Source organism: Gadus morhua, chromosome 2 (genome assembly GCF_902167405.1).
Source record: "Gadus morhua chromosome 2, gadMor3.0, whole genome shotgun sequence".
Taxonomy (NCBI): Eukaryota; Metazoa; Chordata; class Actinopteri; order Gadiformes; family Gadidae; genus Gadus; species Gadus morhua.
This window is the reverse complement of record NC_044049.1, coordinates 5,738,786-5,752,769: the sequence shown is the minus strand read 5'-3', so window position 1 is coordinate 5,752,769 and position 13,984 is coordinate 5,738,786. Positions and strand designations below refer to the sequence as shown.

At 42.0% G+C, this 13,984-nt stretch overlaps 1 protein-coding gene across 3 annotated transcripts in view; it reads right to left on the bottom strand.

Annotated features, from left to right (window-relative positions):
- The window catches only part of cd9r (CD9 molecule related), a 30,018-nt gene that overhangs the window by 5,372 nt on the left and 10,662 nt on the right, over positions 1–13,984 (bottom strand). Inside the window, exons 1-6 of one of the 3 annotated variants that reach the window (XM_030337557.1) lie at positions 4,324–4,747; positions 4,154–4,234; positions 1,145–1,217; positions 934–1,031; positions 432–494; positions 104–205 (exon numbers count right to left, since the gene is read on the bottom strand). The exons of 1 other annotated variant lie outside the window; for it this stretch is intronic. In XM_030337557.1, coding sequence (XP_030193417.1) covers positions 104–205; positions 432–494; positions 934–1,031; positions 1,145–1,217; positions 4,154–4,234; positions 4,324–4,431 — 525 coding nt within the window. In that variant the 5' untranslated portion in view covers positions 4,432–4,747. Of the gene's footprint in view, positions 1–103; positions 206–431; positions 495–933; positions 1,032–1,144; positions 1,218–4,153; positions 4,235–4,323; positions 4,748–11,735; positions 11,870–13,984 lie in introns of those variants that run through there. One more of the 3 variants, XM_030337600.1, reaches the window with a different exon arrangement.

Genomic DNA, 13,984 nt, shown 5'->3' with positions numbered 1-13,984 from the left:
ATGTAATATAATTGGGGGTATGAATGTAGTATTGTATTATTAGTATGTGTATTAATGAAGTAGTATTGCAGTAAAATGGTGAGAATTATGGGTTATTACGTACTGTGTAGTGAATCACTCTGAGGGTCCCTCCCACCACGGGGTCTCCGGCGGAGATGTAGATCTCGTACAGGAATCCGTAGAACTCAGCCAGACGGTGTTCCACCTGCAGAAGAACCTCCATCAGGCCACCTTCCCATCCCTGCTCCATGTCACTTCAAACGTGCTTCATGTCTAAAGAGTAGCACGGCATATCACAAGACTAGGACATGGTAGTATAGCATCACCAACCCAGCCGGTTCCAGGAACTACACCTTTAAAAATGGCTATTGTAAAGATGACTAATGTTAATATTTTTATTATATCCCGTCACCCTGAACACACAATCTTACCCTTTCTCGTTGGACGTAGAGGGCTAGTTGGGCTGCCATCAGGATGGCCAGCAGAACACAGAACTGTGAGTAAGAGGGAGGAAGATGAGCTACAATATGTGCCAAGCTTGTTCTGCTCAGTAGACTCACACAAACACGCAGATACTGCGTAGGCAGTAGGCATAGCTGGTTGCTAGTATAGGGTTGCTCGGCAAGGGTAACTTGTTGATGGTTGCCAGGTGATGCAGATCGCTAGGGGAGGTGTGCCAGGGAAGGGTTTCTAGGTGACGGTTTCTAGGCAATGGTTGCTAGGCAATGAGTGCTAGGTGGGTAATTGATCCTGGTTGAGGGTTGTAATGGTCACTAGGTAAGGTTTGCCATATGAGGGTTGGTAGGTGATGGTTGCTAGGTGACGATTGCAAGGGGAGGCAGGTTGTTAGACAATGGTTGCTGGACAATGGTTTCTAGGTAATGGTGGCTTGGTGAGGGTTGCTAGGTAAGGCAGGCATGTGGTACATCTCACCGTTGCCAAACAGGAGGTCTTGGTAGTGCATCCGCCAAGGTCTCCGGTGATCGCTGTGATTAGCATCACTATGCCAACCGCTATCAGCACATACTCCCCTGAGATAGAGACAGATAGAGAGAGTGATTTATTTTTTTATTAATAACACAAATCCTTATTTGTATATGTTGCACATTAAAATACCAGAGAGGTGCTGTAGACAGATACTCACCAGTCAAGAGAGTCTCGTCTGGGTAGCGAGCTCTCAGCCACACGCCGACCCCCAGAAAGGCTAGACCCACCACCTGTCAGTCGATCAATCAATCAAAATTTGATTAGCACTTTTCATAAAAGCAAATGTAACACATAGTGCTCATTACAATCCCCCCTCCCCCCCCCCCCTCCCACGACACACCGAGAGATATTCACACATGTAAAAACCCGCTCCCACCCAAAGCGATAACTTCAGTAGCCTATGGCAATCACTACATTGTACCAACCAGACAACCCAGACCACATCAGGTTCACTATGACAACCCTGACCACATCAGGGACAATATAACAAACCAGATTGTAATCTTTGCAATTTTTCTTACTGTCCTGTTATTTCATTCTGATTCATTTATAGTAGACATGATAATCAGTACATATTAATATTCATGACATTAAGGAAATTAGGCATGCCAGGCGTACAGTGCTGTTGTTAATACGTTTATATGTAATTGTATTACTTAAAATTAGTTAACTTCATGTATAACAGTGAGATAAAAACATCCAATAAGGGGGGTTATTTTTATGTGGCGTCGTATGTTCCCTGCAGAGCATTTTGTTGAATGTTTCTACTCTACTGCATCCATTGACTCTGAACTCGAAAGTTCTCAAGAATATCCAAAAAACTTTTTTTTTTTTCTCTACAAATCGTCTTGCGCTGGTCCACCAAAACGGACCCTGGCCCCTTGTCAGACCGAAACAATCCAGGCCATAGTTATTAAACGTGCATTTTCGGAGGAAATTGTGTGTGGTTTCATGAGCCAAATCGTTGCTTGCGCAATTACCTGAAATGCTAATGTGGGCAAGGCCATAAGCAAGCGGTTAAGTCTCCTGACGGTTGGCTGCTTTGAAGCGGGCTCAGGAGTGGTTCTACATTGAATTACATCGGAGGAGGCGGGACCTCCACCATCATTGCTAAATCAAGTATATTATCTTGCTGATATGTTAAAGTTGTGTTGATTGATGACCGACTTCTACGATCGTTTAAGAATGAGAAAGAGGGAGGAGCATACTTGCCAACCCTCCCGACTTTCCCGGGAGATATTCACTATCCTCTCCCGTTTTCCTCCCGCTGTTAAAAATCTCCCGCAATTCTCCTGATTTCTGAAAAGATTTCATGTCTCCCTTTCTCCCCACTTTCGTCATCATCACAACAACCTGTTCTTCAGAAAAGGATATTGTTTGAGCGAGCCCGCTGTTACCGCGGAGACGTTTGCCGCCACTCCGTGATAACAGCGGGCGCGACCAATCAGAGACGTCTCTCTGACGCTACTCTAGTATTCTTTCTTCCGTTATTCTACCCGCGCTCGTGAATAAACCTCAGAGTATTTAAAAAGACAACAAAGAAGACGAGAATGGAGCCGAAAAGAAAAAAATACACTTGTAAATTCAATCATGAATGGAAATCGAAGCTCGCTTTTCTTACTACTAGGTTTAAAGGTACTGGCTATTGATGATTTTTCCGTGGAGCACGGCGGTCGGACGGACATAAAACACCATGCCAATACAGGCAAACATAAGAAGGCAGTAGCTGCTTCAGAGTCTCAGCCAAGCATAGCTGGTTTGCTGGGGAAAGGGAGACCAGATGCAGTCATATATGCCGAAACAAAAATGGCAATGTTGGTGGCAAAGAATAATATTCCTCTGAGCTTTACTGACGAAATAAATAAGTCAGTAAGGGACATGTTTCCTGCCTCGGATGTAGCAAAGAAGTATGCCTGTGGGAGGACCAAAGCCGCACAGATATTGAAAGGTAATCCATTAACATACCCTTAGAAACATATAAACATTTATTTTTTCGTAATTAAAATGATAAAAACAATCCATGTAAGGATAATGTTCCAAGCTTTCTATTTACTATGCGTACATGGGATAGGCTAATTTCACAGCCCATTTGCAGTGATGGTAAGAGTTAACCTACATGTTAACCTACATGTAGCACTTACATGATGTAGTAGCTTACTTGGTAGTTTTGTTTATTAGAAGCTAGTGTATTTGCGTGATAACATAAGACTTATTGGAAGTTGCTAAGATAAAAGCGTCAGTAAAATGTAATGAATGTAATGAAATGAAATCTATTGATGTGTAATAATATGAAATGTAATAATTTGAAATGTAATGATATAAGTTGTAATGATATGTAATAATAACATGATATTTAATGATATGAATTCTATTGATATGTAATAATAATATGAATTGTAATGACATGAAATGTAAATTAAATGAAAGTATTCAACATAAAATTGACGTTTCAATTTACTAATTTTTTTGTTAGTTTTATTATTTTAAAGTCACCAGAATGCGGGAAACAATGACTTTAAAGCTGAAAATGTTATGGGGGGGGGGACCCCCAGACCCCCGCTTTAGTTTGGGAATCTTACCTATTTTCGAAGCCTCAAGGTTGGCAAGTATGGAGAGGAGATGAATCTCACTGACTCAGCTGAGAACCGTGCATTCCATGATTGATTCACCGCTATCGGAAACGCGACTGAACGAACAAACAAACGAACGATTCTCAACGATTCTTCTTGGCGAACTGACCGACGCGAACTGACTCATGGGAAAGAATCATGAAATCCATCATTACTTCTGTGCACGGCACCTTCTCAGCGAGCAGGGGCGACTGCAGCCGGAGGGGTCGGCAATATGCAAAATGCCGACCGGCTGCCTGGTTCGCTCGTGCCCAAAACCGCCCCTGAGCGGATGATTAATTGAATGATATATACTACCCGGGTAGTAGGTCGGTCCGGACGGACTTCGTAGGCTTATTTGCAACCACACTTAATGTCACATACTATTGTGTCTTATTAATCCTATTAAGCAAGCCACGTTGTTCTGTAACAGTGTGGCTCGCTTAAAAAACACGTTACAAAAGAAAAAAACGGACTGGGATTGCTTAATATGTTAAATGATTGCGTGCATCATTAAAGTATTGTTACCTTTGATGTGTAGGCCTACTAATACTTACAGTGTACACAATGTTGAAGATCAGAATGACGGATTTACCCAGTATGTCACATGCGCCCATAATGAATCCCTTTGGGAGGGTCTGCGGAACGTTAGAAATCAGTTATACATTTTACATCTACAAGGTATTTTGCTATAGTAAAGCAAAAACATGTATTTTACATAGCCTACCTGCTGATGATTCCTTAATACAACGAGTCCCAAACTAAAATATGGTGTGTGCAATCCATATGTTTTCGTTTTCGCGTGCGGTGGTCCCCAGGCGTTGTTATCGCCCATTTATTATAAATCGAAACTTAGGAACGTTGAAAGCAGACAAGGTGGAGACGTGGTCGCTCCTCACACCCTGAGATGATGGAGAGGGCTATCAAGCTAATCAAACTGCCGAGCATACAGACTATTCAATTTGTGATCAGCAAGAAGGTAAACATTTGTTCAATCCAAGTTGGCTCATATAAGGGAGATATAGCTTCCTAATGTGGGTTAATATGCATACTGCTAAAAAGGATTAATGTGAACTGTTGCCACGCCTCTAAGGTAAACTGAAAGAGAACTAAATCAAAGCACACAATTTGAAGTCAGGGGTTGATCATCTAAGTCAGGGGTGCCCAACCAGTCGATCGCGGTCTACCAGTAGACCGCCGACAGATCCCAAGTCGACCGCGAGGGGTGAAGAAAAAAAAAAAAAAAAAAAAATATATATATATATATTTTTTAATAAAATAAACTTTGCGCGGGACATATACGCGCGGTAGCGCATGCGCTCTCAACAGCAGTTGAAAGCCGTCAACAGTAGTTACGCACTCCTAAACGTTGGCATGGATGAGGGGAAACGAGACCTACCATTTTCACCCTGAGTGGGAGGAAGATTATTGATTATTGTTGAGAAGGTGCCGTGCGCAGACGGAATGAAACCCCCACTGAAGTCTGTAGTTTCACGATACAAAAAAACAGAGACAGAAGGGCTGTCCAAAATGTATTTGGCAAGATTTCTACGCCAGTAGACAACCAGCTCATTTCATTAATCAATTACAGTAGTGCAGATTCAATGCCTCAAAAACAGGCCTATATTATCTGACAGAATTATGTATTCAGCCATTCAAAATGGTTGAATATATTCAGCAATACACACGCTTAAGTCATTTTTGTCTGATTTTTGACACGCAATCAGACAAAAATTGCTGAAGCGCGTCGACAGTGTTGCGCAATTTCATACTTCACAAGAGCTCAGGGATTATATTGAACTAGTTTACAATTTCAATTTACAATTAGGGCATTTAGTAGGGCCCGACCGATTATCAGCCGCACCGATATATCGGGCCGATATTTAACATTTTGGGGATATCGGTATCGGCCATACTTTCCATAAATTCCCACCGATAAGTTCATATAATTTTCACAACCAATTTTGCAGCCGTTTCGTTCTGAACGCGCCTTCCGCTCTTGCCACTTGGAATTCATGAGCCTTGCCAAGTTGCCCCGCCCGTCACAGCATCTGATTTGTTTGGCACACGGAATACAACCAATCAACACGCAAGGCTGCAAGCGGGGCGGGGTGCCTTCACGCTCCCTGTGACTCGTGAGCGGTTTCTAGACGGCCAAGTGGGGCTAAGGACGGTGCTGCGAATACAACTTAAAGCAGAGAAAACACATTTCCTTCGAGGTAAGCATATACGAAGCAATATCCCCTGCAATATGTCACAAACACACCAACATTGCAGAAGCACGGCACCACAAGGTGTTTATTAATTTGTGAAACCGATCCATTTGATCTGTGTAATAACGGCACAAACCTTAGCTCACGCAAGGACAACCAGAATGACAGCGAATACTCCTCACTGAAAAGGTTGTACATAGAGCAGTCTCAACATGGTGTATAGTCCTACTACAGTTATTGTTAAAACCCCACATGGAAACGTGAACGTGTCTGTAGTTCTACACGAAAGGTGGACTGAAAGCCATGGTCAATGAAGACCAAATAAAACGTGTTTGTGTTTGTTCCCGAGACGAACCATTTAGAGCCTGCTAGCTACTTGATAGACTGTTAGCTACTTTATAGCCTGCCTGAGTAAGAGCCAGCATAGAGGGTCGAGTATCTGCAGCCAGAGCCTTGTATACATTCCCATTTACGGCTCTGGTGAGAGCCTTGTTCCCTAACAAGTTACCCAGCACGGTAGAACCAACGGTGATTGGTCGCAATGTCCCTCAAATTAAGTTAAATAGAATTAAGTTTTGGTCAGTCGCTGCGTTTCAAACTGGTGTAACATCTTGTTACGGGTAGACAGACAGGCTAGCAGTAGCTAGCAGCAAGTAGCTACAGAGATACGACAGCATCTCTGGTAGCTAATTTTGGCTTGCGCTAACTAACTTGGTGTTAGGTAAACAACTTCATGAACACTATGCTACGCGACTCAGGCCCTAAAGGCACATTGTACGTTCAGTCTATTAGTTTCTTTATTGTGCGTTCCCAGGCCCTTTGACCATTTAATCACACCTGGTGTGATCTCAAAGTGCTGGCATTTGATGTGCGCTAGGTACAATGATCCAAATACTTCTTTGTAATTCGCCTTTATTTGTGACATGAAAACATTATACCTAAATGCTTTCGTTTCACCTCGCCACCCAGAGGCAGACAAGCAGCCCAGCACAGCCAGTAGACGTAAAATAAACTCTTGAATCAGGAGGTGGTTATACGTGCTGTAGTTTGCATTTTTTTTTTTTACTTTAAGTAAACTACTAGTGCCGTATATTTACAGAAATATACAGGCTTATCTATATGATTTTGACTATTTTTATATAGAGACATACTATAAATTATTCACAATTTATATGTACAATTATTATGTTTGTTTTTTTACAATGTCTGAAAATAGATTTAGTTTGTATCAAATATTTATTTTCTAAATATGTCTGTATTAGATTGCAACTGCTTATGCTATTATTCTATGTTAAGTTATTCTAAGTTAAAGGACAATTCCGGTATTTTGAACATTGGGCCCCCTTTCTGGTTTGTTTAGGATGAAATAGAGTGGGAGACACCGAAATTTTAACTATTAGTCCTTTCTCGGGTATTTGGCTCATTTTGAATCGCTCCTGCCTGCTTCACAATGGTTGTCTGTGTGCATACACAAACCTGTCAACCCAGCAACCCTAAACGTTTGTTTTAAAAAATGTGCAAGTAACCGAGTGGTTAGTGGCATTCGTGAAGTTTAAAAAAAAATTATCGGCGCAATATGTGGTTTCCATCCGTGTTAGTTGCCAAATGGAACTATTTTTTCAGATACCTCACAACCGCATATAAACTTCCGCACAAGGTCCCACTCCGTGCAGCACCTACTTTCGACTTCCGTCGGCATCTGCCTGCACTTCCCACAGGCACACCACCCGCCAGTGATCCTGGGGACCGCTTCAACCGGAGCTTCAGGCGCCTCCGTTGCCCTAGCCTCCATCTCACGTAGCTCCTCTTGGGTGAATTCTGGTTCAAAACGATATCCTCTGCCGTCAAACTCAAAATCGAGTGCGTCCTCCAGAAGCCACCTTTCATAATCCATTTTCAGTGATTTTCTATGTGATTTTCCCTAATCCGAGGTGCTCACGGTACAAGACTTCAAACCAACGTAAACAGCCCACCTTTCCGGTTCGGCGGAGTAATATCATCGTGCAGTAATGAGTCTTCCAACTGAAATCAACTGGCGATAAATGTGCAATAAAACACGACAGAAACCATATATTGCGCCGATAATTTTTTTTTAAACTTCACGAATGCCACTAACCACTCGGTTACTTGCACATTTTTGAAAACGAACGTTTAGGGTTGCTGGTTTGACAGGTTTGTGTATGCACACAGACAACCATTGTGAAGCAGGCAGGAGCGATTCAAAATGAGCCAAATACCCGAGAAAGGACAATTAGTTCAAATTTCGGTGTCACCCACTCTATTTCATCCTAAACAAACCAGAAAAGGGGCTCAATGTTCAAAATACCGGAATTGTCCTTTAAGTTCGGCTTTATTTTACAAATGCTGCTGGCAGCTCCCTGTACTTAAAATGTTTACTATTAAAAACACTTAATGGAAGTTCGAGTCAGTGTGTGCCATTTTTAATTTATTTGAGATTTTTTTTCTTCTATTTATCGGTTGCACATATCGGTTATCGGCCTCCCATTTTCATAAATATCGGTATCGGTATCGGCCCTGAAAAAACCATATCGGTCGGGCCCTAGCATTTAGCAGACGCTTTCATCCAAAGCGACTTACATCGGTTAAACTAGTCTATGTTCATAGTTCACAATTTGGAAATTTGAGCTAAGTTCAAGTTCATTTCTTCCATTCTTTTTCAGTATAGCCTCCTCCTATATGGAGGTAGATTTGTGTCTTTATTATGCAATCAAAAATAATAGGTTTGAGAGCAAAACTTTCCACATTTGCGAATCAAAAAGCTTTGTTTGCGAATCCTAAAGTTTTGCTTGCGAATCCAAAAGCTTTGCTTGCTGTTGAGCTGAATCTCGTCAGTTAGTAACGAGAGAGGGAGTTCTATTTCATGTAGGCTACGCCGTCTAAGCTTCGCTTTATGGGCTTGTCCCGTGCGCGCGCTTGCGCGCCCTGAAAACTCCGTAGGCCTCCCTGTCAGCCGACAAGGAGACCATGGCAGAGGAGAGCAGGGCGATGTTGTTGACCGCCGCCGCGGATTGAGAGGCACAAACGAACACCCTGTCCGTCAGGCCGACAATCTGCTTCTGGAGGCGGTCGGGGGGCAGCGGCTTTTCGGATGTTGCCAAGCTGTCACTCCGATCGAGACTGGCCAATAGAGACGTGTCTTACATCTTTCGGCGTAGGTCCCGCCCACGAGATTCAGCTCAACAGCAAGCAAAGCTTTTGGATTCGCAAGCAAAACTTTAGGATTCGCAAACAAAGCTTTTGGATTCGCAAACAAAACTTTTGGATTCGCAAACAAAACTTTTGGATTTGCAAACAAAACTTTTGGGTTTGCAAACAAAACTTTTGGATTCCCATTAATATTTTTTTTATCACATTAATTTATCTTGCAATAAAACATATTTTGATTGCAGTGCCGATAGTTTTGCTCTCAAATCTATTTTTTGATTGCAGTGTGGAAAGTTTTGCTCTCAAACCTATTTTTTGATTGCAGTGTGGAAAGTTTTGCTCTCAAACCTATTATTTTTGATTGCATAATAAAGACACAAATCTACCTCCATACTCCTACCCATCCACCCCGTCCTCCAAATCATTGCCACTGCCCAAACTAAATTACGGTAATTACTACTGGCAGATGCCGGTCCTTCACAAAATGTGCTCAGTTTGACTTGGGGGGAACTTTGCGGCTGTTTGCTCAAGGGCTTACACTTCTTGTGATGATCATCATTAAAGACGTCCTATTATACTACTTTCCTTCCGGAAGAGCATGTTGCAGCATTACCATTCATGGAAAATCCGTGTTCAGGGTGACAAGTGAATGGCGACCGGCGTCCCTAGTGTTTAGTGCTCTGCCCAGACACCGCAGACGGTCAGCGGGGAATCTAAATGCATGTAGGCTACATCATTATTTGACACTTAAGTATGGTTAAACATACTTAAGTGTCAAGTGTTGACTATCCCAGATAGCAAACAGTCATTGAATCTATGTCAAATCAACATTCCGTTGTCAACATTAAATCATTGAATCAACATCAAACTCTGTTGATTCTACATCATTTTGCTCCCTTTTTTAATATTGAAACAACGTTGAAATCCTGTCCATAGATCAACGGAATTTCAATGTCTTTTCAATTATCAGGATTTTTGAAATAATGTTGAAATTTCAACTATACTAAAGATCAATGTGATTTCAATGGAATTTCAATCGTTATTAAGCATAGAATGTAGGCATACGGAAATGTAATGCCCTAAATTAAATAGCCTATAATAAATATCCTGCTTTATCGACAGATGTTAAAAAGTGATGGAACATTTGAAAGCTTGTATGCCTATAGCCTAGCCTAAAACACTGACCACACCACACTGTTTAAGGTAAAAAAACAACAACTCTCTTTTCATTGCTATAACCTGTCAGATGTCTATTAAATGAGAGTTAATCACAGGGCAATTCTATCTATGCATCTTCTTGAATTGCTTCATGTTTTAGTCGGCAGAGGCGTGTGCGTACTGCGTAGCGTGATAAGCATGATAAGGTGCAAGGAGCAGAAAAAGTTGTCATGTGTGTTAATTTTGAGTTGAAAAAAAACGCTGGCATTATTTTATCAGCTTAGGGCGATTTCCATGCCATAACAACATGAGGTAATCAACAAGTACAACAGGAGGTCTTGCTAGTGCATCCGCAAGGTCTCCGGTGATCGACTTGTATATGTGCAACATATACAAGTCTCCTATGGGGGGAATGACAGAATATAATTGAAAACTACTGGTCTAGAACATGTTGTACTTGTTGATTAGCTCACGTTGTTATGGCAATGAAAACGCTCTCAGCTGATAAAATAATAATGAATATACCTCAAATTTGTTATTACAGTTCACATCCATTTGATTCCTTCATCCAAACAGTCTTTTTTCCTTTCATCCCTTTACTGGTTCAGAACTGCATTATTTAGCTGACACTGCCAGCTATTGGCTTAGACATACAACAGCATATTAACTAAGAAAATAAAGATTGAACAGGACCAAATAAAAATGGATAATATAATATTACATAATACTAAAATTGCAAAAGTGTTGTCTATAACAGATAAAAAGGTCATAAGCTAGAGACTAGCCAAAATGTGTTTAATCCTTTCCTCTGGGAAGAAATACTCATTGGTATTATGAGGTTAACTGAGGTTAGACTGTTGCAAAAGTTCTGTGCTTTTCTGACAATAAACCAGCAGACTGTTCAAAAATATACAATGTGTTGGATTGATAGATAAATAGATAGATTTACCCCCCACCAGAATAAATTTAGGATCAGGTCACCCTAAAATGCAGCAGAATGCAGGAAATCACATCTACGATATTCAACCCCCCTCCCCCCTTTATATACTTTATTTACCCCTGGGGCTTCCTGGGGCTGAGCCCCCCCAAAAGTCTGAACCTAGAATCGCCCCTGGATACAGCGTTCAGCTGTGCAACAAATAAATATATATTTTTTACAATCTTGGCGACTTCTTTAGTGCTGTGTGTAGCCGCAAGTTTGCCCCTTCTGAACTTAAACACGCAGTTAATTTCCTTTCCTAGCTCCTCTTGTTTATGTTGGTAGCTTAGCCATGTCATGTCACGTTGTCAACATTGGATACATGGAGCAGAACATAGTGGGTCATATGTCCAATGCTTTTTGGAAATGTTTTCTTCATAAATACGTGGGAGACAGATTTTGTAGACATTTAATTCCTTAGTAATTAGCTACATGGGTATGCCGTCTTTCAGAGCCTTTCATTACCTGCACTAAAGAGAGAAAAAAGAGAGCATCCTCATTGTACCCAGCACTTCTGAAAAAGCAGTTCCGAATGCGTCTCTGTCCCCAGCACATTTCAAACCAAATTGACGCCCATGGCTACTTCAATCATTCACCTTTTGTCCACATTATTTGCGCCCTTACACTTCATGGTCCGACGTCTGTTTGTCGTCCAGTCCCTCCTGCCCGGTCTGGCGCATAGCACATCCACTTTTGCACAGCCTGGGCAAAAGTGAATTGGGTAACGGCGGCTGTCCCCATCTGCCGTGTAAGAGCATCTAAAACAGAAAATACAAACACAATGCAAGAAAAATAGCCTTAAAGTTAAACAGAATTCCCACATATATGCACAATTGATAGTCTAGCCGGACTTCATTTGATAGACTAGCCGGCTAGCTGCACTATCCTAGCGTTGGTGCCGTTGTTCACCGGCGGTCAGAAGAAATGGCGGTGCTGTTTTAATGGATTTCACGACATACATCCATGTATCTGCCTACTTAGCAATTGGTATAATGGTACAGATATGTATTTCGAGCTAGCTATCACAAAAATAAACTGGACTCTGAAGTTTTGCTAACCTATTGTAACCTGTTGGAAGCTAACGACGATAGCCATCAGCCCGAAGTTACATTAACGTTGGCAGATTTTGACATTGATTTAACAAAATGTATTTCAATTAGAGCGGGGGGTTGCGGGGGATGGGGGAGGGGTGGGGGGGTTGGACGAGAAATCCTCACGGTTGGGGTGTTAGATGACTGTGGCTGGGGTGTCAAGTGGCCACTGGGCCCCGCTACCACTAGCTACCACTTTTTTCTTGGCTCATGATAGGCCTCTCATCTTGGTAAGCCCCGAACAAAAAACAAGCCCTGGGGCCAGGGGCGCAACTGCCTACTTTCTGGGAGGTATGCAGACACATAGCAGGCGCCCCCCCCCCCCCTCTTTGATCTGGGCACAAATTTGACCTAAAACACACTCTGATATTGAATCAAAAAATTCATTTTGAGTGCACCAGGACAGATATCCGGTGTTTTTTTTAGAGGCAGCCTTTCTAAGATGCTCTGCCAGTGTAACATCATACCGTGCTATAAGAGATCAGGGTTACCCAGAAAATTTCCATTTCTAGGATTTCCTATCCGTGCATTTTGTCCCTGTGAAAAAGAGTTTCCTCGACGCACAATGTTGTTGGTAAAAACATATTTTTACTTAAAAACAGTCGTCACTTGCACAACTCAAGCCGCCCTCCACTCTGGAACTCTGGCCCTCTTAAGGAGCACCAGAAAGGGTGTTGCTCAATTAATCTATGAGCCACAGCTGCAGACTATTACAGGGCTAACAGCCAGACAGGAACACGTGAATCTTTTAAAACATGTTAACACAGTGAAGATGCCATTCACATCTTCACAGTCCCCCTCAGTGGCAGGTTTCTTTCTGCAAGGAAGAGTATGCAGTCGATCACTCGAGTCAACAGGCTCTCTGCAATTCGCTATCAATAGTTTTACCTAGGCATAAGCGGGTTGCCAATTCTTTCCACATCAGATAAGCATTTATGTGGTAACCACTTGTTTCATGGTGCTTCAGTATCTTTGAACGACACTGCCAGTTATTATACCCCACCACTCTAGTTTCACCAAAAAGCTTACATGCAAAACAATAGACTCTGTTACTGTTGGAGTACAGTAACCAATAGGGTCGGGAAAAATAATCGATTCTTCGATGCATCGTAATACTGTGTAGAACGATTCAGTCTCGATTCAGATACGATAATCTTTTTTTTTTTTTTTTTGGATTATTAATTTATTAATTTTTGGATTATTAACGGAGTTATAAAGTATCAACTTTATAACTCCGTTGGTTTATTGTCATAAAACAAAGACTTGCATAGAGATTGAAGTAAAACAAAATAACCACAAACAAGTTCCTTTATTTTTCTTGTTATGATCCGTTATATTGTCGGCTCCATTCTGATCAGTACACAGTTGCAAGACAACAGTAACCTGTGGTTTTACTGGTAGTAGATTTAGCTAACCTGTATATTTACAAGCCTCTACACTGACATAAAAACGACCTTCCCAATCTTTCTTTTTCTATGTTGTGACCCCGAGGGCTTTCTTCTCTGCCTCTCCATATTGAGGTACGTGTCATCAGATGACAATACGGTTCAAATGAAGACACTCTGGCGCTCACCTCCAGCGCGTAGTCGAGGGGGCGGCCACTGGAGCGCCGTGTGGGGAGGAGGGAGGAGGGAGGCGAAGGAGCGGGGGGGCGCCTTATCAGTGACGTTGCTCTGTTATTGATCGTCATATCATGTACACAAACGCTGTTAAATACAGAAAATGCCGACTGAAATAATTTTACTTCCATCGCTTTGGCGCCCCCTCTGGTTCGGCGCCCCT